The sequence below is a fragment of the Mauremys mutica genome, chromosome 8, assembly GCF_020497125.1.
Source record: "Mauremys mutica isolate MM-2020 ecotype Southern chromosome 8, ASM2049712v1, whole genome shotgun sequence".
In the NCBI taxonomy this organism is placed as follows: Eukaryota; Metazoa; Chordata; order Testudines; family Geoemydidae; genus Mauremys; species Mauremys mutica.
In genome coordinates, this window is record NC_059079.1 from 69,524,045 (window position 1) to 69,551,426 (window position 27,382).

At 51.0% G+C, this 27,382-nt stretch overlaps 1 protein-coding gene across 1 annotated transcript in view; it reads left to right on the forward strand.

The window, feature by feature from the left end:
- The window catches only part of OLFML2B (olfactomedin like 2B), a 136,741-nt gene extending 115,926 nt beyond the window's left edge, over positions 1–20,815 (forward strand). The window contains exons 5-8 of the mRNA XM_045026747.1: positions 2,106–2,331; positions 11,131–11,745; positions 17,454–17,630; positions 19,014–20,815. Of these exons, the coding sequence (XP_044882682.1) occupies positions 2,106–2,331; positions 11,131–11,745; positions 17,454–17,630; positions 19,014–19,615 (1,620 nt within the window). The 3' untranslated portion in view covers positions 19,616–20,815. The remainder of the gene's footprint in view (positions 1–2,105; positions 2,332–11,130; positions 11,746–17,453; positions 17,631–19,013) is intronic.
- The last annotated feature ends 6,567 nt before the right edge of the window (positions 20,816–27,382 follow it).

The following is a 27,382-nucleotide window of genomic DNA, read 5'->3' on the forward strand; positions in this document are numbered from 1 at the left end:
CCAGTGCTGGGAGCACGGCTCCCACTGCTGGTGCACTGTCTACACTGGTGCTTTACAGTGCTGAAACTTGCTGCGCTCAAGGGGGTGGGTTTTTTTCACACCCCGAGCGAAAAAGTTGCAGCACTCTAAAATGCCAGTGTAGACAAGCCCTTAGAGGTGAAGCAGGGAAGCTGTCCCTAGGCATTGGGGCGGTGCCAGCAGTGACTCCATCCTGAGTGGTGCGCTCAGTGGGCTTAGGAGCAGGTGCCCTAAGGGTCAGGGTTTTATGGGCGCACACAAGTGTAACTGGTTGATTGGTACCAGGCACACACAATGCTGACTGATGGGGCTGGATGCACATAAAACCTCCTCTCGCAGGAGCGTCTATGTCTGATTTTACCATACAGCAGAGAAGGGCTCAAGCACAGCTGCTGACATATAAAATATTCTCCATCAGCAGCAGCACTTCTACCCCCACGAGGTCCATCCCTCACTCTCCTCACCAGCCCCACCTTCACTAAGCATTGCAAAAGCCTAGGAATTTAATACAAATGGCTGTCAAGCAGTGCAAGGTGCAATGCACACAATGTGCCTGACAGAAACCCACAAAAGGCAATAAAAAGCTAAGCCACCTGGCACGCCTGACCTTCCACTCCTCCCACCACAGGCACACACCTTGCTATTACCACAAGGGCTGTGCACCACAGATCATAACCTTAACTCTGCCCCAGCTGCCCGCAGCCCTTCTCCACACAGCCCTTTACCAAACTGCCCTCTCCCAGCACAACCACATAATAATTCACCAAACACCCACAACTACTGGTGTTGGGGGGAAATGCTCTGGTAAAGTGGTATATCCCCAAGAGTAAAAGGGAGTGAAATGAAGGTCGTGGTGTGTGGTCTAGGATAATGGCACGCTGTGTCTCTGGGGCTGAAGGGTTCATAGGATTAGGTGGCTTAGCTTTACATTGCCTTGCTTTTGTGGGTTTGTGTCAGGCCTGTTGTATGCGACACCGCCCAGACTGCTTCATAATGGAGTTTTTGTGTCTTAATCTCAATAGCAGCCAGTTGAATGCTGGAGAGATTCCATTCCCATCCATACTGAAGTGCAAAGCACAGCACTTATGTTACCCTGAGTGACCTTGCTTCCAAAAATTCTTCTTTTCTTGTAGTTAATTTCTGCCAGGGTTTAAAGGAACCCTGGAGCCACCCTTTCAGCCAACTAGCCATTGCTGCAGTGGTTCTGGTTCTCTTTCCATTTCCTTTTAATGAGATGAAAATCATGGGTATTAGCCTGCAGCTTGAAAATGAACTCACCTCCTAAAGCCAGCCCCTGGGAACTCCTTGCTCCCCAGAGGAGGCTGCCCCAGGCATTCAACAGGCTCAGATTCTCCTTTCCTCATTAAGTATTTTTACCTTTGCTATGTGTAAATGGATTTAACACTCAAGTACACTGTGGAGTGCTGGAACCTCATCTGCAACACATACTTGTACCATCATCATATACAGCCCAGCTGTCTATGATTACACACCTAGCACATGCCCCATGTGTAATATATACTCACACTCAATATACAGTTCCATCATCACATACACAATACAACTGTTGACATACATCATTCCTCATATACAGCTTTTCAGCACCTGGAATACAGGCACTGCCTCTTGAGCTAAAAGGAGGTTTCCTTTAGCTGTGAGGTGGTAGAAGCCAATATATTTGCTAGTATGAGCCATTAGATGGAAACATGATCACAAGCACTAAGTCCATGTATTACACTAACACTAAGCACCAGCCCCTGCAAACACCCTAACAGCACATACACTATCAACATCCTGGTATGTACAACATATCATTTAGAATAGATCATAGGAACTGTATGTCCCTGTTGTCACACTTGCATCCCATACTGTACCTCATATGCAACATAAACCCCTACTATTCACAACAGTCTTTCCACTAGCAAAAAATGAAGCACTGATGACCCTGACAAATTAAACAAGGACAAGGTATCTTGCTTAACGGGCAACAAGTCAGACCAGCTATGGTATAGATCCACTCTTCCATTTCCCAGCTAAACACACTCAGCAATGTGCCATCATGTAACATCCTCTTTTATCTCATAAAGGAAAAATACAAAGAAAGATTCCTGCAAGATGAGATGGCTTCGCAGCAAATCAACTCTGTTGAGTCCTTGCAGCAGCTGCTCCCCGCTCCAGAGACAATGAAACCAAAACAGCCCTTGCAGAGGAAGATGCATGTGCGGAGCCGGCTTCCTTCCAAGCCCACCATCATTCGAGGCATCACTTATTACAAGGCAAAGTCCACTGAGTCAGAAAATGACCTAGAGGAACGTGAGTTGTGTTTGCAGCCATGTCTGGCTTCATGGAATTCGCCATCTGGGCCTCTTAGCAATGGGATGGGTAAAGTCTGTAGCCAATCAGCCTCTTCCCCACTCAGCAGCCTGGCTGGCCAAGCTGAGTACAAGATTGTACCTTCTCAAAATGTGACTATGTGAGAGAGTAGTCATAAGTGAATGTGTGAGGGAGAAGCTAGGGTCATGGGTTCCATGGGCCAGTTAGGTTCTGCATCACCAGGGCTTTCATTCTTCTTCATTCTAATGAAATCTGTGTTCCCTGAGAGCCATTCAACCTACCCCCACCATTGGGGTCAGCATCTTAAGGGCATCACTGCAGAAAGTGTGAGGAGAGATTTGAAGGAGCACGGGGCTTGGTTCCATGCATATGGAGCAGTGGGGAAGAAAGCACCACACATTTGTGGGAGAAGCAGCCAAATGGGCATTTAGGGCTGGTATCACTGGCAAAGCAGAGGAGGCGGGGACAATGAAAATCAAGAGAGAAGGGGGAGGAGCAGATGTGTGAAGATGAGTGAGTACAAGACACTGAAAGGAGCGAGGAAGGGATTGAAAAGGAGGGGTGACTTGCTCAAAGTGATGGACTGCAGAGATAATCTTAGTATAGTCTACATCAGTGGTTCCCAAACTTGTTCCGCTACTTGTGCAGGGAAAGCCCCTGGCGGGCCAGGCTGGTTTGTTTACCTGCCGCGTCCACAGGTTCAGCCGATCGCGGCTCCCAGTGGCTGCAGTTCGCCTCTCCAGGCCAATGGGAGATGCTGGAATCGGCAGCCAGCACATCCCTCGGCCCGTGCCACTTCCAGCAGCTCCCATTGGCCTGGAGATGCGAACCACGGCCACTGGGAAGGAGGAGGATCCGGGGAACTACAGGCCAGTCAGCCTCACCTCAGTCTCTGGAAAAATCATGGAACAGGTCCTCAAGGAATCAATTCCGAAGCACTTAGAGGAGAGGAAAGTGATCAGGAACAGTCAGCATGGCTTCACCAAGGGCAAGTCATGTCTGACTAGCCTAATTGCCTTCTATGAGGAGATAATCGGGTCTGTGGATGAGGGGAAAGCAGTGGATGTGTTATTTCTTGACTTTAGCAAAGCTTTTGATACGGTCTCCCACAGTATTCTTGCCGTCAAGTTAAAGAAGTATGGGCTGGATGAATGGACTATAAGGTGGATAGAAAGCTGGTTAGATCATCGGGCTCAACAGGTAGTGATCAATGGCTCCATGTCTAGTTGGCAGCCGGTTTCAAGCGGAGTGCCCTAAGGGTCGGTCCTGGGGCCGTTTTTGTTCAATATCTTCATTAATGATCTGGAGGATGACGTGGACTGCATTCTCAGCAAGTTTGCAGACAACACTAAACCGGGAGGAGTGGTAGATACGCTGGAGGGTAGGGATAGAATACAGAGGGACCTGGACAAATTAGAGGATTGGGCCAAAAGAAACCTGATGAGGTTCAACAAGGACAAGTGCAGAATCCTGCACTTAGGACAGAAGAATCCCATTCACTGTTGCAGACTAGGGACCGAATGGCTAGGAAGCAGTTCTGCAGAAAAGGACCTAGGGGTTACAGTGGATGAGAAGCTGGATATGAGTCAACAGTGTGCCCTTGTTGCCAAGAAGGCTAACGGCATTTGGGGCTGTATAAGTAGGGGTATTGCCAGCAGATCGGGGGACGTGATCATTCCCCTCTATTTGACATTGGTGAGGCCTCATCTGGAGTACTGTGTCCAGTTTTGAGCCCCACATTACAAGAAGAATGTGGAAAAATTGGAAAGAGTCCAATGGAGGGCAACAAAAATGATTAGGGGGCTGGAGCACATGACTTATGAGGAGAGGCTGAGGGAACTGGGATTGTTTAGTCTGCAGAAGAGAATAATGAGGGGGGGATTTGATAGCTGCTTTCAACTACCTGAAAGGGGGTTCCAAAGAGGATGGATCTAGACTGTTCTCAGTGGTGGCAGATGACAGAACAAGGAGTAATGGTCTCAAGCTGCAGTGGGGGAGGTCTAGCTTGGATATTAGGAAAAACTTTTTCATTAGGAGGTGGTGAAGCACTGGAGTGGGTTACCTAGGGAGGTGGTGGAATCTCCTTCCTTAGAGGTTTTTAAGGTCAGGCTTGACAAAGCCCTGGCTGGGATGATTTAGTTGGGAATTGATTCTGCTTTGAGCAGGGGGTTGGACTAGATGACCTCCTGAGGTCCCTTCCAACCCTGATATTCTATGTTTCTATGAAACTGCGGACATGGCAGGTAAACAAACTGGCCTGGCCCGCCAGGGGCTTTCCCTGCACAGGCGGCGGAACAAGTTTGGGAACCACTGGTCTACGTAGCTATTGTTAGAGCACTAGCACGAGCTCTGCAAGCCCTAGTCTATTAACCCAGGCTGGGAGACTTGCTACTGTGGGCTGCGTAGACTTACCCAAGTGACTTGGGACAGAGGAAGCAGCTAGTCCATGTGCCACCTTCTCTAAAAGAGAGAGTTAGAAATGAAGGAAACTGAAATAACATCAACGTGGAAATAGAAGTGTTTCTGACAGACAAAGATCCATCTACACTAGGTGTGGCTGAAGACGTGGAACAGAAAAAACATTTTGCTAAGGTGTGTCACAGAGTTAGAGCCCAGAGCGTCTGTTCACTGGGAGAACAGCAAAGCAATAACCTTGATTATTTGGTGGGCACAATGACTTTAAACTTTCACACTGGAGAGTAATACAGTGTTACAGTGCAGTAGCTAAGGGAATATGGAACTCTTACTGTTTGCTTTAAAACTCAATACAATAAATGCAAATTCATCACCTGTGTTAGGACAGAAAACCAGCCTAGCCAGGAAGTTAGGTAAAAACACATTTGCTGAAAATGGCTCACTATGAACCAGAGGCAACAGACAGTACGTAGAATTCCATCTGTCTCCCAAGGGCTGTAGTATCTGGAAGGAGACTGCAAATCACAAAACAACTTCAGTGATACATTCAATGAGAGAAATTCCATTGACCTTAATGGAGGAAATAAAAACAGAGTTTGAACATATGAAAAGCTGGGAGCAATTGAAAGTGTAAAAAACTTGGGTAAATGCCATGGGTGGAATTAAAAAGGCAGTTAAAGTGCAGATGTGCATTGATAAGGCAATGCTACACAATGTAAACTATTGGAAAGGTGGCTGCTAAGCTCTCAGAAGCCAAAATATCCTCTGCATTACATGTTTAAGCAAATGCCAGTTGGCTGTTATATTCTGGAGTGCAAGCTAGACCAGTGGTTCTCAACTTATGGCACATTGTGGGCCACATATGTGGCCCACAGTGTGTTACCTGGGCTGCAGGGACTGTGCAGTTGCCCCGGTCCCCCACTGTGCGGCTATCCCAGACCCCACAGGGCTGGCCAGCAGTCACAGACCTTCACCACATGGCTGCTGCGGACCCTGGCCTGTGGATTGCCCTTTAGCACACAACTGAGCTGGGCTGCAGCTCTGTGTTAACTGGGTTGCAAACCGCTGAGCTAGACCAATGAGGGGTTGTGTCACTGCCTTCCCTGGATCCTATGCATCCCAAAGGCTCTGCTGCTGTGCTTCTCTTTTCTGGACATGCTCAGCCAGTGGATAAGCCTGCACTGAGCGTCTGTGGGTTAAGCAGCTCTGTTTCCAACAGCCGGGTTGGCACCCCCCAGCCACAGTCTGATTCACCTGGCAAGGTGACCCCAACACACACATCAGTCCCAAATGTCCCCCAAACCATCTGCCCTGAAGTGTCCAGCCCTCTCCTTAGACACTCAGTGGAATAATACTGTGTGTTCACCCCTGTAAGGAGACAAAAGCACATCACTGGTTATTAGCTTAGCTGGTGGAAATACACCCTTCCCTTTAAGTACAGGACTAAATTGGTTTATTGGAAAAATAAAACATGTTTATTAACAAAAGGACATAGGTTAGGGGATACCAAGTAGAAGGAATAAAGTTAGAAGGATTGTAAACCATCAAAAGTAAAAATATGCTTTCTAATGGCAAAGACCTAAATTAACAAGCGACAGTCTTTTGCCAACCTTCCATTCCCAGAGATTTCAGCCCTCTTGGCTGAAGGACCCAGCTTTCTCACCTTGCAAGACCTCTGGCCCCTTGTGTCTGGACAGTGATGGTTGCCAAGATGGCTTCTTTCCTCGCCATATAGCTTCCCAAACTCAGTGTTTGTGTGCTGTTCTTCCCTTCCTGTGGCCTACCCAGACCCCTGATGATTCATATGTCAATGGCGCTTCCATTGTTTTTGGTCACGCCTTGCTTAATCTCATTGGAGACAGATATATAGCTGCCTTCCCTCCAGTCTGGGCGGGAACCTATTTTTCCCTGTGTTTGGTCACAGACTTTTAAAGCATAATATCTTTGAATATCTGTATTTCCTCCTATTCCGCTAATATAGACACTTCACAATGATATTAATTATCAGTGTCAGCTTTCAGACAAGCCCTTTCCTGATACACTTTGATAGTACAGTAATATTGCCCATAATCAGTTAATGTAATTGCTTATCAGTAGAGCTCCAGCTCCCCATCTTTACAGACTAGTAAACCTTTGCGATGTATGCTCTGAAAAGTAAAACACAGACCACGCTTCTTTTTCCTGCTGGGGTGTAGATGCTGTCTCCTCCCCCACGTCTTAGCTTGATAGAGTTGTTTACCTTTTACAAACATAAATGGACCTTCATTATCCTTGCCTGAGGACCAGACTGATCACAAAATGGCATATTCCTTTGTCTAGGGCATGCTGTGTTTATGCATTGCTTGCCAAACACATTTTAAGAATATAATTCTAGCCTATGTCCATAACTCTTTGTACACAGCCTGAACATACATCATGCAAGAATATTAATGATCAGTGAGTAATTAGTTTTACAGTGTCTTCTATACCACCTTTTAGATACAGATTATGACACAAGTGTTAGGTGTAGTGAGTATGTCAGGCTGGACAAGAGCTGCTGAACCACCAATGTATCCCAGTAACTAATATTGCCCCAAGGCATTCTGAAGAGCATTTGCACAGCTCCCTGAGGGGATTAAAAAAGTTTAAATGATAATGGATAGTATTTGAATTTGGGCTGAACATCTTAGAGAGCACAAAGCAAAATTCTGTAGGGAGCAAGAGGAAGCCTTAAAATGTTATAAATTGGTGTAATAGAAATGTTCTCTATTGGACATAAAGTGAGCAAGGTTGTCTTGACGGCTGACCCAAACATAATAAAAGCAGGAGTTGAAATGCCTGCTTCACAATATAAAGTTGGTCTGCATAGGTTTAGGAGGTTAGTAAACTAATTTGAAAAATTAATGCCCAGACTATCTGTGGATCATAAACTTGGAAGGAAATTAGCGGGAATGACCTTTTCTGGCCCTGGGAAGGCAGAAGCAAACAGCCATCGAATACTGGTCTCCATTCACCAGTTTTCAAGTACTTGGATGTTATTCAACCATCTGTGCTGTCAAGTAGAGGCATCGTCTGAAGGTCCAGGTGCAGGCCTTATGCAGGAAGGGCAGCCAGCAGCATTCACACTGAGATCCCCAAACAAGGAAGAAGGAAACCAATTCCATATTGAAAAGCAGATGCTGGCAATGTATGTGTTGTCTTAAATCCCACATAGAGGAGTATGAGAAAAACCACATGTAGGCACTTACAGACTTCTGGAAAAAAAATCTGTGTGTTTAACACCCCCATGAATCAAGTGTCTGATGTTGAATTTACAAAGCTATATGGAACACATTAGCAGAGCAGTAAACAGACCACCACCTAACAGCCATACTGATGACTATCAACCTCCTGTGTGTGACACCTAGCACCCTTTCCAAATTCACAGAATTTCAGATTGAATGCACTGATGAATAGGACCTCTCTTGGGTAGAGAGTGGTTTTTTACATAAGCTGAAATAGACAGATTTATAGGGATCAGCCAAAGAAAGAACAGGACTACATTTGCGGTGGATATCAAAGGGCAGGGCAGACTAAGCCTCCCCTGACCCAGGCCGTGGCCCTGCCCATGTTCTACCCTGAGGCCTCGCCCTCTACCCTTAAGCAGGTGGGAGCTCAACTCCAGCCTGCAGCCTGGAGCTTGGGCCTGCTGGCAGCCATGGCTACCACAGGGCGGCACTCGGGCTGGCCCAGGGGGTTGAGCCAGCAGCCTGGGGTGGCACTGCGGCCAGCTCAGCTCTGGGGGAGCTGGCTGGGGTGGGCAGCCCAGGGCTCCTCCAGCCGCAGGAGCAGCTCAGGGCTCTTCTGGCTGAAGGGGGCGGGGCTTCGGGTGAAAGAGGTGCACCTGCAGGGGTAGTCTCCCGAAAGGGGAGGTTCACCTGCCTCTCATGCAGGGCTAAGTCCCAAACTGACACCATACTGGCTATTTACGGAAGCAATTAGCAAGGAGAACGCTTACCTAAATGAGTAGGACTGATTTTTCCAGCAGCACAGAAAGAAAGTGCCCAGCAGTTATCTAGGAACTGAAAACTGTATGTGGAGGGTGAGGGACTAGACTGGGAAACACACAGAAACAGTTCCTTGTGATTATTTAGGCAGCAGGTTCATACACAGCTCTTACAGTGGGTTACAGAGAAGGTCAGCGTCTTTATTCCCAAAACCAGAAGCACACAGAAGGGGTCCACAGTCACCCAGCAGGCCACTGACAGGTCCAGAACTAGAATGCAGGTTTTCTGAGCCCTACATCCATGCCCGGTAAGTGATACTGGCTCCCAATATGATAGACATATTTGCTTCTACCGAGCGTACACTAAAGAGCCAATCCTGGGTCATGACCGCCTAGAGACACAATGGCAAAGGCTAGGAAGGGCTTACTACAGCCTTTGAATTGAACAAAGTTTCCTATTTGTTAGTTTTGAAATCTCCAGGAACTCAGCCTAGTAATTGCTCAATAGCAAACACAAGCAAGTGGCCTGCTGATTCCCCATAGGGCTCAGAAAACCCGAGCTGCTGAAAGCCCACACCCCAAACTCTCAGAAATCACAAGTCTTACTCAAAAATCAGGGGCTTTTGTGTTTTGGTGTTTTTAAAGATTGTCACATATTTTGGTTTTTACCCTTCCCTGCCATGCCCAGCGCTCACAAATATACAGCGAGTCCGGCAGTTTTGGCCCCTGCTGCAGGAGCTCATCTCAGCTTGGAGATGCTCCATTTGTCCAGTGCCTAGCACAATGCAAGAGCCAGGGCCTGCCCTGAAGAGCTAACTGGCCAGTGCAGAGCAAAGTGATGACATAAGTCCTGCACCCAGCTGTGATGTCCGTCAGTCACAGCCTATGCCACATGCGGCTTCACATGCCGTTCCTAGGGAATCTGATGTTCATACAGCTTCCTACAGATCCTGGCACCAACCCTTCCCCTGAGCTGCCTGGGGGGAAAGGGATGTGCAGTTGGGAGGGGAATGATGGGAGTTAGCTATAGGCAAACTAAACACCTGCTGAGGGAGGTAGATTCTGCCTACGACAACCGGGCCAAACCTGAGTGGTGCTGCAACCTGCGAGAGTTGGCCCTCACTTCAACCATAACCACTCACCGTTCCCCACCCCCCCGAACAATGCACCCCTGTGTGGAGAACCTCTGTCCTAGAGACTGAGCAGGGCAGGGGAAGAATACACATGTCCTGCCTAAGTCAGCAGATTGCCTTGAGTGACCTCTGCTCTGTGTAGCAGTTCCACCATCTGGGAGCTCCCATCTCTGCACACTGGAAGTGGCAAAATATCCCTCCAGTCCATGCTGTTCTTAGTCTCAAACTCACTGACAACTGCACCCTTCTCTTAAAGGGACAGCCCCCCCTTACCAAAATACAATAATAAACATGCAACAGTAAAACAAATATTAACACCACATCCAAATTCATAGCTAAATCAATGTCTTGCAATACAGAGGCATTGCAATAATTACTCTGAACTTCCTTCACTAACTTTCTTCTAAAGATGTACTTTTTTCCCACTTCTACATGCGTTATTAGCAATGTTTGACCCTGTAGCCTACAAATCCACAGCATAGACTGCTTCCTCGTCAGCTATAGGGGGAGGAAGCATGTTGTGTTCTTCTACCAGCCCAGCCCACACAGGGAGATACAGCACCCATGAGGCCAGTGGGTTACACCAGTAGCTGTGATACTGCAGTGAGGCACTGGGCATCAGGATTCTGGCTCTGGGAGAAGGTTTTGGTCTGGTGGTCAAAGACAGCACCTGTACTGGAGCCTTGAATTCTATTTCCAGCTCTATCTGCAGTGACCATGTGCACGATCACAGCTATCTTATCTCTGAAATTGGTGAAGAACAGTCCCCCCCATCCCATGATATGAACTTTGGCCATAGTAATGGCCAAATATTAATAGCACCAAATGACAGAGCTGAGACTTCAACTCTTGGGCTTGCGTGGTTGCACACCTTCCACTGGGCTACAGGGCACTGTAGAGAGGAGTTCCCCAAAAGTTATAGGAAGGCTGGAATGTATTGCAATACTGCCTTCAACAGGAGCCCATATCATGTTATTTGTGAGTGTTAGCATCACTGCACAATGGGCCCCACTTATCCACTGCTGATGCCTGGGGATTTCCTTTTGAGCAGCTCAGCTCATCCCCAAGGTCCCCCCAAACTAAGTACTGGGGTGGCTCAGCGAGCAATGGAGACAGGGCCTGGTGCTGTGTCCACTGACAAGCCTGACTCTGGAGCACTCAAGAACCATGACAGGCTAGTCCAGGCTCCCCTTGCGCAGTTCTAGTCCCACCATTGCGGGGGTTGCCATGCACCTCCCAGTGATGCGTGTTTTGCTTGCTTGGCAGAGGATGAGTCTTTCAGTGGGGATCACACAGTTGATTTGCTGATTGAAGATCAGCTCTTGAGGCACAACAGCCATGAGCGGAGCAGCACCACGAGGACGCCAGCTCCAGTAGGAGGGCCTCTGACACTCCAGAACATCGCCCCTACCATAGAGTACATTTCACAAGCTGCCCTTGCCATACCTGGGTCTCCAGTAGCAGAAACTGCCACCAGGACTCTACCATTGCCCTCTGCTGCCCCGTCCCTCTCCAGTGAACTGACACCAGCACTGACCCCTGTAGCTCCCACCACCATTGTAGATCAGCTCCCAGCAACTCTGAAGACCACCACTGCACCTGGAGCCATTACCATGAGTGGGTCAGTAGACGAGCCAGCCACATGGACACCAGCAACCTTGACCCATACAGGTACACAGGCACCCACAACAGCAGCAATCCTACCCACAGCCAGCCCTCGCAAAGCTACAATTGCTATGACAACCACCACTGTCCACATCTCGACAACAACTGGGTCAAGTGTGGACGCCTTCAGGAGTGAGCCTCCGACGCCAGTCAGCCCTACGCTCCCTGCCACGCCCAGACAGAACCTTGACGAAGAGGATCTGAGAAGCATCATTGGTGAGTCTGCCCTCCTCCACTCCTCTTGTGTCTTGGTCTCCAGGTAAGTTTGTTGTGGACCAGTGTGTGGAAGAGCTGCCCAGGATTGTGTGTGCCAGGGGTTGAGGAGGGCTCATTACAGGACTTGTGTTATAAGCTATTTTTGCAAAGAAGCATGAACAGCAATATTTTGGCACAGCAGGATGCCAACAGCAGCTGGAGTTAAGGAAGGGTGGCCCAGTGCTTAGGGTACTGGGCTGGCATTTGGTCCACCTGTGTTCAGTTCCCCACTCTGCTAGCATTGACCTGCATGACCTGGGACATAGGCTGAGTGTTGCGGTGCCTGGCTTTAGAGGCCCTGCTGCCCAGGTTCCTGTATGATGCATAGGGAAAGTGAGGGGCCTAAAATAAAAAAAGATTCACAGAAGCCTGCATACTGAGCAGGGAGCTGCCTAAAGGAGCCAGTGGGAAATGCTGGAAGAGGGTGTGGCCCCAGCCCTGCCCAGCAAAGGGACTTAGGCCCCTCTCTCTGAAGCCTCTCTTGTTGCCAGGCACCAATCGAGAGCAGTCTTCCTCCCAGATAACCAAGGTGGAGCTGTCCCCTAACACTTAGCGGCTAGAGCACTCACCCACACTGGGGGAAAGCCACATTCAAGTCCCCCACTGAGACTTGAACCCAGGTCTCCCATGAGTGCCCTGACCACTGGGCTACACCATGCCTCATGCTGCCATTGTCCCCAATAGTTAAGCCGGGAGCAGTGTGACTCCTGCACAAGGCATGGGGGGCAGGGAAACCAGGATGTAGTGTGTCTCCCACCCCATAGAGCTCACAGACACACCCCTTGCCCTCCTCCCTGCCATCCTGTTCCCTCCCTTGATATACACGTGCTGCCTGCCACCCACCCACGCCCCCTGCTGTCCCCTGACAAACTCACACACCCTGCTGTCCCTCTGACACAATCACATATACCCCTTGTTCCCCCCCAACACTCTCACACACGCCCCCTGCTGTCCCTCTGACACACACACACACACCCTGCTGTCCCCCCCGCAACCCCTGCCCCCACTGTGTGGGGAGCAAGGGGATGAGTGCCTGGGCTCCGAGGGGCAATGGAGGAGTTGCAGGCACCAGCCTGTGGTTCAGTGTCTCCTGGTGCTCTGCAGTTTGGGCACAGCAGCCCTCGGGAAGTGTGTGCTGAAGCACTGCGCTGAATGGTCAGGGAATGAGACTGGCCAATGACACCCCAGGCAATCCCCCATCACACAGCCAGAGCGACCGCCTTTCCCCACACCCACTCCCAGATGGGCCTGTCAGGGGCTAACTGAGGCAGCTCTTTGAAGAATTGGGCATATTCTGTGAAATTGGGCTCTATGATGGAGCGCACTCCCCTCTCATTAGTGCCTCCTGTCAGCTGGGTAGGAACCTGCACTCTGCTCGCCCTGCCCCCTATCAGCTGTTGCCCTCATTAGGTGCCCACTACTCCAGGTCCCGACCCAAATAGCAGCCACATGCTTCGTTTAATAGCTGCTGCTGCCGCTATTCCCTGGGCCACTTCCATGTAGCTCCTTCGTCTTCACCCTCATCTCAGGGCTGAAGATCTCAATTCCACTCCTTCCTCACTCTTCTGGGCCCAGCCAGCAACTGCCCTGTTCGGGTCCTGCAGCTCCTTTTAACTGGGCCTGCTGTGCTCTGAATGGCTGCTTCCCTGTAGCCTCTCTAGGCAGGCCTGGAGGACTCACCTTCACTGCTTCTTTTCTGGAGTAGGGTGTGGAAGGACTGCAAGGCCTCCAGTAGGGGGCCTCAAAGGGCCTGATACACCCCATCACATATCTCCCCCACGCAGAAACGATTGGGGTGGGGGATGCTATGGAGGGTAATGTCCCCTCCTATCCAGGCTTTGCCTTTCTTAGATAGGGTCTTCTCTCCCAGACCTCTCTGTCTGGAGAGCCTTTACCAACTTTGCCCTGCTTGTTAGGGTTCTCACTCTGTTTCCAGTCTCCACCCTGGTTAGTCAGGTGCCCCCCAATCCTCAAGCTTCTGTCTGGAGAGCTTTTCACTTTCTGCCCTGGCTGCTCAGATCTTCTGTCTGAGGCCCTTCTGCCTGGAGAGCTCTTCCAGTTTCTGCCCTTCTTTGGTCAGGGTCTTCTCCCTCAGGCCTCTTTGCCTGGAGAGCTTGTAGGCCCCAGTTAGTCAGGGCTTCCCCTGTCAGACCCCTCTGCCTGGAGAACTATTCAGCCCTCTGTCTGGAGAGCTTTCACAATCTGTGCCCTGACTTCTCAGGGTCTTCTTCTCTCCAGCTTCTCTACCTTGGAGGGCTTTTACAGTTCAGGGTCCTTCCTTAATTAACCCTGTCTCACCTTCTCCTGCAGAGCCAAACTGAACCCATAGGTGGGATCTACAAGAGCCGATACTTGGCCAAGTCCTGCAGCCAAGGGGGAACTTCCTGATTACCAGCAGTCAGGAAGTATACTAAACTCTTGGTAATGTGCTTGTTCTTCTCAGTTACATCATCTGACATGACCAGGACTTGGGCTCAATTCTGTTGTAGGCATTTCATATGGTGGGTATGTTCCTTCATATCTTGGGACATGTCATAATTCACCACATGCTGCATCCTGTGAATAGCTGGTTCCCAGCAACTTATGATGTAGTCAACACCAGGATTTCACCAAGGTTGAACTGACTTAAGGCTGCTGCCTAGTCTCAGAGAAGCACCTCCTTGGATGCAAACACAAGCACATCCCTCAGAATTAAAAAGTCTTTATCCACATCCAACCTCTGTCCAGGTCTTCCAAACACTAAGGATGGTATCCTGTTCCCAAAATGTCTCAGTGCTTCACTCAGCTGCACCACTTCTCCTGCTGGATCCACAGTACCTTGTGGCTGATATTCTGGGCCGTAGAACAATATGAGTCCTTTTCCTTCCTCAAGGTAGGCCCCTTCCTTTTAAACAGGATCCTGCCTGTGGCCTTGCTCTGCCAATATATCAAGATCCTGGGGTTTTAGACCCACGATTGGGTAGCTCTCTTTTTCAGCAGGTGGATGTATGTCCTTGTCCAAGCCATCTTCCTTCTGTACTGACCTCAGTCCACACAATTCCAGCTCTTTTTCTAGAGATGCCACTTCAGCCTCGAGACTTCCCAGATCTTTCTCCTTAGCCAAGCTGGGCTTTGACCCTGGCTGGACCTTGAGCGAGTTCTGGAGCTTAATCAGCTCCTTTTGCAGCAGAAAGCACTGCTGTTCTCCAGCCTCCTTTTCAACTTTGAGGCAGATCAGTTCTTGCTCTCTACGATCCTTTCCCATGACAAGCAGGTCTCTTCTGGCTCCTGTTGGTACCTATACCCCCCTGTAGTTCATAGAACCAGAGGATTATAATGAACCACAAGGGTCATCTAGTCTAATCCCTTGCCAAGATGCAGGTTTTGTTGTGGCTAAATGATCCAAGACAGATGGCTATCCAGCCTCTCTTTAAAAACCTCCAATGAAGGAACTTCCACAATCCCTAGCCAGTATGTTCCATTGTCTTGCTGCTCTTACAGTTAGGAAGTTTTTCCTGAGATTTAATCTAAATCTGCTGTGCTGTAGTTTGAACCCATTGACTCTTGTCCTGCCCTCTGTGTCTTTTTTATGGTAGCCTTTCAAGTATCTGAAGACCACTTTCATATCAACCCTTAATCTCCTCTTTTCCAAACTAAACATCAGGGCCGCCCAGAGGATTCAGGGGGCCTGGAGTCTTCGGCGGTGGGGCCCACCGCTTCGGTGGTAATTTGGCAGCGGGGGGTCCTTCTGCCCCAGAGTGGAAGGACCCCCTGCCGCCGAATTGCCGGCGAAGACCCAGAGCGGAAGAAGCTCCAGGAGCTCCGGCCCCGTGAGTGTTTTCTGGGGCCCCCGGAGCAAGTGAAGGACCCCACTCCAGGGCCCCCGAAAAACTCTCATGGGGGCCCCTCCAGGGCCCGGGGCAAATTGCCCCACTTGTCCCCCCTCCCCCCGGGCGGCCCTGCTAAACATAACTAAACACAGTTCCTTCAGCCTTTGCTCATATGACTTGCATTCCATCCCTTTGATCAGCTTTGTCGCTCACCTCTGGGTCCTGTTCTGCTGCTGTTCTGCCACTAACAGGCAGATCACCTCCTCCATTGTCCCCTTGTTTCAGGGGCTGATCTGTAAAGATTCCCCTTCTCATACCAAGCTGCCTGATACCTCTCGTTAGTGCCTCCTGTCGGCTGGGCGAGAACCTGTGCTCACTGGTTGTGGTGCCCCCTGTCAACTGTTGCCCTCATTAGGTGGGTTTTCAGTGGCTCAGCCCTCCAGCCGAGTCACACACTGTCTAAACACGTGAAGGCGGTCCAACAGGGCCTGCGCCTGTGCCTTTGTTAGTAGTCCTGTCTCTGTCCTAGTTCTAAGTCCGTATCTGCCCTGGTATAGAGCAGTGCCCCAAGGCTTCCTCCCTGGACACTCTAAGTTCTGCCCATCACTTGGGCCTCTAAACAATCCCTGCCCCTTTCTCTGGGCTCAAGCCACCCTGCCAGTGGGGTGACCCAGGCCCACCCACTACTCCAGGTCCCGACCTAGGGATCCTATGGATAGCAGTCACATGCTGCTTCGTTTAATAGCTGCTGCTGCTGCTATTCCCTGGGCCACTTCCCATGTAGCTCCTTCGTCTTCACCCTGACCTCAGGGCTGAAGATATCAATTGCACTCCTTCCTCACCCTTCTGGGCCGAGCCAGCAACTGCCCTGCTCAGCCCCTGCAGCTCCTTTTAACTGGGCCTGCTGCGCTCTGGTTGGCTGCTTCCCTGCAGCCTCTCTAGGTAGGCCTGAAGGACATGGTCCTTAGCACCAGTCACGTCAGGCTTTAGCATCAGTCTCTGGGGGGACACTGAGGTGCCTGCAGGGCTGGGTGGCCGCTGAGTCTGGGTTTGAGAGCATCAGTGGTGCCTACCGGCTGGACTTAGATGCCTAAGAGGCAGTTAGGGGCCCAAGTGCCTTTGTGAATGTTGCCCCTGGATCCTGATTTGCAACACCTTCTACCGCACTGGTCCTGAGCCAGTCCCGCCAGTCCAGGCCATGGGCTCAGCATTTAGCAGGCAGACATACCTTTGAGGCCATGGCTGAGACACAGCAAATGTAGCTCTGCTCACGCTCCAGCTTTGGTGCTGCGGGGATTTAAGAGTCAAACCCTCTGAATTTCAGCAATTTTTGGAAAACTCCAAAAAACTGCAAATTTCTCTGGACTTCGATGGCAAGTGACATGGCCAAGGTTCCCCTGAAAACATTGTGAATTTCAGCCGCTTGTGCAGTGACATTGGCCCCGAGTTTGGCTCCTGTGCCAGCACCCGCTGTATGCTGCCATGGCATTGGGCACATTTGCCATCCCTGCTGCAGGGGAATGGGCTGATCTCATCCAGGAGCAGACAGGGATAATTTACCAAAGGGAGTCGGCTTTGCTCAATGCAGGCTGTCTGATAGAGGACCCTGCAGGAACCAGGCACAAGGCTGCTAGTGCCTATGAAGCGTGGCATGACAGGACATCTGGCCTCATGGGGCTGGCAATGGGGAACAATTCGAGGATATGGTTTCTGAAGCAACTGGGGTGGGTGGGAAATGGTACTTGTTGAGCCGTGTGAAGTGGGCTGATGCCTCAGTCTGTGGCTAGAGAAGAGGCTTAGTGAAGACTCTGCATCCCCAGTAACTGCAGAGTGAGTGATTGCTCCTTTCCCCTGCCCTAGGACGCTGCAAAGATACACTCTCCACCATCTCGGGCCCCACCACCCAGAACACTTATGGGCGGAATGAAGGTGCTTGGATGAAGGATCCGCTAGCCAAAGATGAGCGGATCTACGTCACAAACTACTATTATGGAAACACGCTGGTGGAATTCCGAAACCTGGAGAACTTCAAACAAGGTACGCTTTCCGGCTGCCTCCCCAGTCTCTGTACTTGTGCTGGAACCATGTCAATGAGCATCTCTGCACAAACCAACATACTTCTCCGAGTGGTGCATGTGGGTCATGGACCAGTCTGCCTAGTCCCGGCTGCTGAGCAAAGCATGAGGGATGTCTCTTTGTACAGTGCCTAGCCCAACAGGATCTGGGCATGACTGGGCTCCTAGGTGTTACAGCAATACACCCAATAATAATGAGCCGTGGCTTATGGCACAGGTCCAGCTCTCTGCTTGTTCCTGTGTTGCTGTTGCTGGTAATGACACTCCTGTGAGTTCCAGACAGGGGCAGGAGGCCAAGCTCAATTGCCCTGGCTCCTTGCCAGGAAGCACTAAGATTTCCCTGCTGTGGCTGAGAGAGCCTCTGATCAGAGCCAAGCTGCAGATCAGTAGCCTCCTGGGAAAGGGACGGTTTGGTCCCAAGAAGGGTCAGAAGCTGAGCTAGAGTTAGCCATTAGGGGCGTGTTTGGGGTCACTGAGACAGAGGGATGAAAGTCACCAGGGTGTGGGGGAAGGTGATAGTTGCTGCTTTGAGAGAGCCAGGGAAAGGTGCAGCGGGGCTGGTGGTGGAGACATGCAGGGCAGTAGGATGGAGGCAGCATGCAGTATAGGTCCAGTGTGGAGGAGCCTTGGTTCATAGCCCAGATTAGCTCTGTGATGGAGGCAGGGAGGGGAGGGTGAGAGGGAGCAGGGGCTAGAGAAGGATGGAGAGGAAGGAAGGGCCAGCGATTAGGGCACTAGCCTGTCACTCGGGAGACCCGGGTTCAGTGCCTTGCTGGGCCAGGTGCCCTGTGCAACTGGGGCCCAGAGCGTCAAAGGTATTTAGGTGCCTAACTCCACCAAAGCCAATGGGGAGGAGCTGGGCCTCAGTCCCCCTCTGTGAAAGGGCCTGGCCCCACCTCTGGGTGCTTGAGGAGCAATATGGCACCCATATACCATGGTGATGGGGGCCATGCACACACCTGAAGGCACTAGAACAGTGTGGGTTAGAGAACGTAGTCTGGGTGTCATAGCTGGGCTGGTGCCACTTACTCCAGCAAACTCTGCACCAGGTGGGGTGAGGAAGCTAAGTGGTGGGGGAGCAACAGGTCACCTGCGTGGAAGAGAGAAACTGGCCCTGCCAGGTGACTCAGCAGAGCATGACCTGGGTTTGCCACATCCCAGGCAGAGCAAGTGCTAATTGGTGCCAGCAGCTGAAGTGGAGAAGATGCAGATGACCTGTGAATGGGGCAAAAGGGCCACCAAGAGCTGAGGGAAGGAGGGTGCTGAGTGACAGGTGGGGGCAGGAGAGCAGTGAACCTGGAGAGAGAGACAAGGGTTTAATTGGTGCAATGTCTCTGCTGTCCAGGGCGCTGGAGCAACTCCTACAAACTCCCCTATAGCTGGATTGGGACAGGACATGCTGTCTACAATGGCTCCCTCTACTACAACCGGGCCTTCACGCGCAACATCATTAAATACGACCTGAAGCAGAGGTACGTAGCTGCCTGGGCCATGCTGCATGATGTGGCCTATGAGGAGGCCACACCATGGCGGTGGCAGGGCCACTCCGACGTGGACTTTGCTGTGGATGAGAATGGCCTGTGGATCATTTACCCAGCCATCAACTACGAAGGCTTCAACCAGGAGGTCATCGTCCTGAGCAAGCTGAATGCTGCCGACTTGAGCACCCAGAAGGAGACCACATGGAGGACAGGCCTGCGCCGGAACTTCTACGGGAATTGCTTTGTCATCTGCGGTGTGCTCTACGCTGTGGACAGCTACAACCACAGGAACGCCAACATCTCGTACGCCTTTGACACCCACACCAATACACAGATCATCCCGCGGTTACTCTTCGAGAACGAATACTCTTACATCACCCAGATAGACTATAACCCCAAGGACCGCCTGCTCTATGCCTGGGACAATGGGCACCAGGTCACATACCATGTGATCTTTGCTTACTGAGACCCTGGCCACTGGACACTGAAAGGACCACTAGTACCTTTTATCATTATTATTATTTTGTACAAATCCAAGAGGAAATGCTGTTTTTAAAGTGGATTGTAGATCAGTCCACAGGCCAGAATCAAACCCTTTATTTTTGGTGTAACCTTCCTTCTCTTTTATACTGACACTGCTGCCTCCTACACCGAGCAGGAAGGATGGGCAGAATATTGCTTCATGAGTCCATCTGCAGTGGGGTGGCTGCTGTGGCACTATCAAGGCAAAGGGACAATGCAAATACGGCTAGTTGCTTTTTTGTTAACCAGTAAATAATAAAAAAGAAATCAAAGCAGCCTTCTTGCTCAGCACAAACATGTCTAGCGTGCAGCGGTGGCGAGGCCTCTCCTTTCAGGGGGTGCTCAGTTTGTGCTGTCTGCACTGAGTCAGGTTGGTGACAGTCCCACTGGCCTGCGAACAGCCACAGGTGTTAATTCGACAGTCATTTGAAAGCTGGGGCATCAGTTTTCTGCTCTGCAGCCTCCTTCGTGTGAATGGGATCCTAGGAGCTGACGGTGCTGTTATTTGCCTTTGCTGCCATAAGCTGTCGCTATAGCTCTGCCCCTTGCTCATATGACATGCCCACACATGTAGACCAGAGCTCCCTTGGCACAAGTTCTCACACGTCTGTCCTGCTATTAAGAGCGCCTAGATGACCAGATGCTGCCATGCTGGGAGCCACACTGGCAGCTACCCTGCCAGAAATGGGTGGGATGCCTTGTTGTTTTGTAAATAAATGTAGCTGATGCTGTCACCCAAAGGAGACCCCTGCAATATTTTCTTTTACTTGTATCTCCCTGGGCAGCAGCTCAGCTTTGCCATTTGGTCGCATTTTTCTGGAGATGCTCAGTGTGGTTGTCTGCCTGCACTTCCAGGGAGCGCCATGCATGTGGGAGCCTAGCCTGAGAGCAGCACCGCCCCACAGCTTGCATGGCTGCTTTATGGAGACCTGCACTAAATGTTCCACCCTAGCAGAGTAGCTTGGGCTTCAGGTTTGCTCCTGGCCTGCGGTTCCCTGTTTATATGGCCCATCCCCCCAGCTGCTGCCACTCAGCTTTTGTGGCGCATTTACAGCCTGTCGACACGCACTCACAGTTCTGCCAGCTGCTTGTTGTATTTATACACATCTAGTAATAAACATTCTTGTACCTTTGCAATTGTTGGGGGCATTTTTGGGGTTTGTTATATTTTCAGGTGGCAAAAAAATAAATGGAAAATGCTCCCCAGGTACAAGTCGGGGATGAGCTGGCCAAGGGAGCTGGGAACAGATGCTGGGCATCCTTTCACCTCCAGGCCAGCAGTGGCTGACAGTCACAGCCCTGCCAGATATTGCAAAGGAAGCAGGGAGCATCAGGCCAGGGCCTGGCTAACATCACAGAGACTGCAGTAGGCCCTTCTGTTTGCTTACTTGAAAATTCACTTTCTTGAGATAAGCAGGTGCACAGGTCCCTGGGAACAGGCCCCCAGTCAGATGCTCCAGGCCTGGGCTTTGCTGGTGCCTTTGCCAAGGATTTTACCCCTAGCACAATTTCCAGAACTGAGATTCAGGTGTAAGGTTTCCAAATGTTTATGCCTTTCAGGGCCAGGCACTTTTCTCCATGCTGCTGCAGGCAGCTATCTCTGAACAGTGCTATGGGTGCAGGGCCTGAGAGTCCAGCCCCGACCTCAGGGCTGGGCACAGACAGCCAGGGCAAATGGACTGTTATGCTTGCTGCCCATTGTCAGGGCATCCGGCAACCAGGTCGTCTGTATCCTGAGCCCAGGAAAAAGGTCCTGCAAAGGAGCACTGCAGGGCACGGAGCCCCTGGAGACACACATACGCTGTGCATTTTCATTTTGGCTGAAAAGTTCATTCTTGTCCCTCTTCCCCTCCTCTGTCCAAAGAGCCAGCACCTGAGCCCCACCCTCACCAAAATCACACTAAGATCAGGTGATGCGTTCCTCTCTACCGAGATCTCTGTGCTGTACAGAGAAAGGGTCCACAGTGCAACTAGGCAAGTCCCATAATAACCCCAACAAGGCAGGGGGTATTTGGGACCCTCTTTAAGCCACATAATTGAGGGAGGAGGGAAAGGGAAGGAAGAATAAGGGGAGATACTGACTCTACTGAGCTAAACTGCCAAAAGATCCCCCAAAAGTTAAAGACTTTTAAATAAGCTCCAATACTGACACCTCCCCCGCCCCCCCCCAGACATACACACACCAGAGGTGAGGATCAAGCATATATTAATTCCAGGGTGTTGGGATTGGGGTGGGCATTGTGGGCTCTGTGTTTCTCCTGGTGAATGAGTGGGAGGAGAGACGGCTTTAGGTCCTGCAGGAATGGGGGTGGGGGTGGTTGTGTGGGCAGGGTGCAGGCCCAGGAAAGGCAGCGTGAGGCTCAAAGCCAAGGTGGCTCCATTGTGGGAGCAGGGCACATGGGGATTTTGAAGGCCCAGGGGCTGGCTGGGGACATGGTGGCTCCAGACTCTGTGTGTGTGTGTGTGGGGGGGGGGAGTGTGTGTGTCAACAATGCTCACAGACTGCCCCCACCCTGCCAAAGGGCAGGTGGCGCCTCTTCGCTTGGGGGAGCGGGGCGCATCCTGCTCGGGCTGAGCGGGTACCCCCTTCCCTGCGCTGCCCCAGGCGCTGGGCAGGGGACACAGCAGGTGCACCGGTGGGGGGGTGCGCTCTGCCCCGATTACTCACTGTGCAAGGCAGGAGCTGGTGGTGGCACAGAGGGAGCACTGCCCAGGGGCGCCGGTGGGGCAGGAGCAGCAGAGCAGCGGTGCTCCTGGGTGCACTCTCACTGTCCATCCCCAGCACTGCTGCTGTCACTGGAGGAGGCAGCGAGTGAGATGTGGGCGTACACTGGGGGGGCATAGCTGCTTGCTGCCACCTACTGCTGACTCTCTGCCACGATCCCCTTCCAGTGCCTCCTTGCCCGCCAGCCCACTTGCTTGGCCCCAACTGTTTCGGCGCCCTTGAAGGCGGCAACTGGACTTTAGGTGTCCGATTAGTGTTTAAAAAAACAGACACTTGGCAACGCTATCTCCCATGCTGCAATCTCCCATGCTGCATGCGTGGCAGATAGGGCTGGCCACTGACACTCCTCCCCCGCAGCTAATGGGCTCCCTGAGCCCCTCCCCCTCTTGTAACAGGAGATGAAGGAGGAGCAAAGACCCAGGGCTGGGGACAAGGCAGGGAGTTGGGCAGGTGTGAGGGAGATGGCTGCTGTTGTGGACAGGGGAAGCACTCGAGGGGGGCTAGGAATTACAAAAGGCTCTCACAGCAGCCTGCCCCAGCCAGGCACACGGCTCTCCACCTGCAAGAGCTGCCTGTTCCCTCAGCCTGGCCAGGAGACAGGCAGGAGCAGCTCCTGAGTCCCACTCCACATCCTGCTCCTTGGGTGCTCAGGAAGCAGGATGGACTGGGGAACAGCAGATTTCCTTTTTGGGCCTCCTCCTTACCCAGAACATGTTGGGCTCAGCTGAGAATCTGGCCCCACCCAGCATCTACAGATTTGGGGCCACTTAAAAAGGGAGGGGCTCCTGGCAATCTGGCTTGGCAGTACTTTGTGTTGCCCTTACACACAAAACTCTGAGCGCAAGCTCCCCGCACTGGGGTTTTGTTCTAGCACAGCTGTAAGATGGGGAAACCACGGGCTTCTGGCAGCTTGTGCCCATCACCCGCTCTGTATTGATGCAAATATGCAGTGCCCTGCTCTATGGTAAAGGAAGCTGGTAGGATTGGTCAGCAAGTCTTTACTGAGCCAGTGCCTGCCCATGGGAGGCTGGTGCTGCTGGAGGTGCCATCTCCTGAATGAAGTGTAAGCCATGACCTTTTGTGGCCATCTGATGATCCCAAGACATTTTTTTTTAATAACAGCTAAAGCCCTAGTGCCTGACCCAATTCCAGCTGAGTAACTCCAGCTTGTCTCGCTCAATTCTCCATGGGACTTGTTCACCTTCTGTCCTAAACTCTTATGTCACGTTGCTGTTAATGTTGGTTTCCCCCACACTGGAGGTGGCTTCATCTCAGCAGCAGGTCAAATGATCCTTGTTTGTAGCTGAGTTTGAAAAATACATTGGGATCCTTTGGGCTGAGAGATGCTCATTCTTATTCCTGGACTTGGCCTGAATGCTCACACCTAACACACAGCCACCTTGGTTCTTATCTTCTCAGAGCACCAGTAGGGACAGGAAGCATACATATGAAACTTGTTGATGGGCACTTGGAGCACTGCTCTGAGAATTGTCACAGGAGTGATGAAGGCAGCACCTATAGTCTAGCTCTCCACCCTCGCGCATACTTTACCAAAATCCCTCCGAAGACCAGCAGCAATAATACAAGAATATGACCATATGATAACCCGGACATACCCATCTATGAAAATGCCACCTTAAGTACCAGAACCCCTTCTGATTAGCTCTTAAAACCTCGGGATTGTCACCAAAGGACAAGTGGCAGAGGCTATGGGCAAATAGTGGGTTCAAGAATCAAGACCTGATCATGAAGCCTACAGCCCAATCACCAGGGTTCACCGTGGCACATAAAATCCAGGACTTCCCACAGGCACTGCAAATACCTACTACACAAATGTGGAACATCTAGTGACTGATGGAGATTGGAGCTGCAGTTGGGTGTTGGAAAAGGGATTAGAAGGGCCTCAGCTAGCTCAGGGGGACATACTGGTAATTCTGGACACTTACACTAAGTGTGCACGCTTCCCCAGTTGACACAGGTGCACTCTCCATTCACATAGGCCATTTGCTGGCAGAGGGTCAAAGCAGCAGAAAGGAGTTGGGCTGTGCATTCAGGTTCCACAGGAACCTAAAGAAAACTGACAATAGCCATTTCTGAGCTAGCCCAGAACCAGCCGAACCTCTCCCCCATATATGGTCACATTCTTCTGAGGCCCCTAGACTGCTCCAGAGTGATACTGCTGTGGCCAGAATAACGGGTGCTCTGTCCCTCTGGAAGGGTAGATCTCACTTACAATAGGGGGTGAAGTATCATGGCTTCCTCAGGTCTATGAGAAAGAACCATAGAGCTCTGGAAAAGGGCAACATTCAGATCCTTGCAGCAGGAGAACTGGCTGGCATGTCTGGGGTCAGATATGGGGTGGGGGAGGGACTGAGTGCCTGTTTAACACCAAGGAGGACACGAAAGCTCAGGGATTTAAGAGTACAACTGTAAGAATGCACAGCAGAACCTGCATACACAGCCCCCTAACACAATGGGGAGGAGCATGCTAGCTGAGGAGTGACCCAGCCAAAGGGAAGACCTGCATGAGGAGCTGGCATCCTGTCCTGAAAAAGACTCTATGCGCTAGGTCAGCGTTTCTCAAACTTCATTGCACTGCGACCACTTTCTGATAACAAAAAATACTAAATGACCCCAGGAAGGGGAACCAAAGCCTGAGCAGCACCACCCCAGGTGGTGCGGGGGGGAGAGCCAACGCTCTGCCACCCCGAACGGGTGTGTGGGTGGGAGGGGGGCAAAACTGAAACTTGAGAGCTTCAGCCATGGATGTGTGTGAGGGGGTGTAACCTGAGCCCAGCTGCCCAGGGCTGAAGCAGAAGCCTGAGCCCTGCCACCCAGGGCTGAAGCAATTATTTGGCACCCAGACTTTGGCTTCAGGCCCAGGCCCCAGCAAGTCTAACATCAGCCCTGGAGACCCCATTAAAACAGGGTTGCGACCCAGTTTGAGAACCTCTGCTCTAGGTACCATAACCCAACAGGATGTGCAGCTGCAGGACGCTGAAAATCAAATAGCATCATAGAATCATAGAATATCAGGGTTGGAAGGGACCTCAGGAGGTCATCTAGTCCAATCCCCTGCTCAAAGCAGGATCAAGCCACAACTAAATCATCCCAGCCAGGGCTTTGTCAAGCCTGACCGTAAAAACCTCTAAGGAAGGAGATTCCACCACCTCCCTAGGTAACCCATTCCAGTGCTTCACCACCCTCCTAGTGAAAAAGTTTTTCCTAATATCCAACCTAAACCTCCCCCACTGCAACTTGAGACCATTACTCCTTGTTCTGTCATCAGGTACCACTGAGAACAGTCTAGATCCATCCTCTTTGGAACCCCCTTTCAGGTAGTTGAAAGCAGCTATCAAATCCCCCCTCATTCTTCTCTTCTGCAGACTAAACAATCCCAGTTCCCTCAGCCTCTCCTCGTAAGTCATGTGCTCCAGCCCCCTAATCCGCTCTCCGCTGGACTCTCTCCAATTTTTCCACATCCTTCTTGTAGTGTGGGGCCCAAAACTGGACACAGTACTCCAGATGAGGCCTCACCAATGTTGACTAGAGGCAAATGATCACGTCCCTCAATCTGCTAGCAATGCTCCTACTTATACCAACCCTAATGTCGTTAGCCTTCTTGGCAACAAGGGCACACTGTTGACTCATATCCAGCTTCTCATCCACTGTAACCCCTAGGTCCTTTTCTGCAGAACTGCTGCCTAGCCACTCGGTCCCTAGTCTGTAGCAGTGCATGGGATTCTTCCGTACAAAGTGCAGGACTCTGCACTTGTCCTTGTTGAACCTCATCAGATTTCTTTTGGCCCAATCCTCTAAATTGTCTAATTTGTCTAGGTCCCTCTGTATCCTATCCCTACCCTCCAATGTGTCATCTGCAAATTTGCTGAGGGTGCAATCGATGCCATCCTCCAGATCATTAATGAACATATTGAGCAAAACTGGCCCCAGGACCGACCCTTGGGGCACTCCGCTTGATACCGGCTGCCAACTAGACATGGAGCCATTGATCACTACCCGTTGAGCTCAATGATCTAGCCAGCTTTCTATCCACCTTATAGTCCAGGGGTAGGCAACCTATGGCACGGGTGCCAAAGGCGGCACGCAAGCTGATTTTCAGTGGCACTCACACTGCCCAGGTCCTGGCCACCGATCCGGGGGGCTCTGCATTTTAATTTAATTTTAAATGAAGCTTCTTAAAAATTTTAAAAGCCTTATTTATTTTACATACAACAATATCATAGAATCATAGAATCATAGAATCTCAGGGTTGGAAGGGACCTCAGGAGGTCATCTAGTCCAACCCCCTGCTCAAAGCAGGACCAAACCCAACTAAATCATCCCAGCCAGGGCTTTGTCAAGCCTGACCTTAAAAACCTCTAAGGAAGGAGATTCCACTACCTCCCTAGGTAACCCATTCCAGTTCTTCACCACCCTACTAGTGAAAAAGTTTTTCCTAATATCCAACCTAAACCTCCCCCTCTGCAACTTGAGACCATTACTCCTTGTTCTGTCATCTTCTACCACTGAGAACAGTCTAGATCCATCCTCTTTGGAACCCCCTTTCAGGTAGTTGAAAGCAGCTATCCCCCCTCATTCTTCTCTTCTGCAGACTAAACAATCCCAGTTCCCTCAGCCTCTCCTCATAAGTCATGTGCTCCAGCCCCCTAATCATTTTTGTTGCCCTCCGCTGGACTCTCTCCAATTTATCCACATCCTTCTTGTAGTGTGGGGCCCAAAACTGGACACAGTACTCCAAATGAGGCCTCACCAGTGCTGAGTAGAGGGGGATGATCACATCCCTTGATCTGCTGGAAATGCCCCTACTTATACAACCCAAAATGCCATTAGCCTTCTTGGCAACAAGGGCACACTGTTGACTCATATTCAGCTTTTCGTCCACCGTAACCCCTAGGTCCTTTTTTGCAGAACTGCTACCCAGCCATTCGGTCCCTAGTCTGTAGCAGTGCATGGGATTCTTCCGTC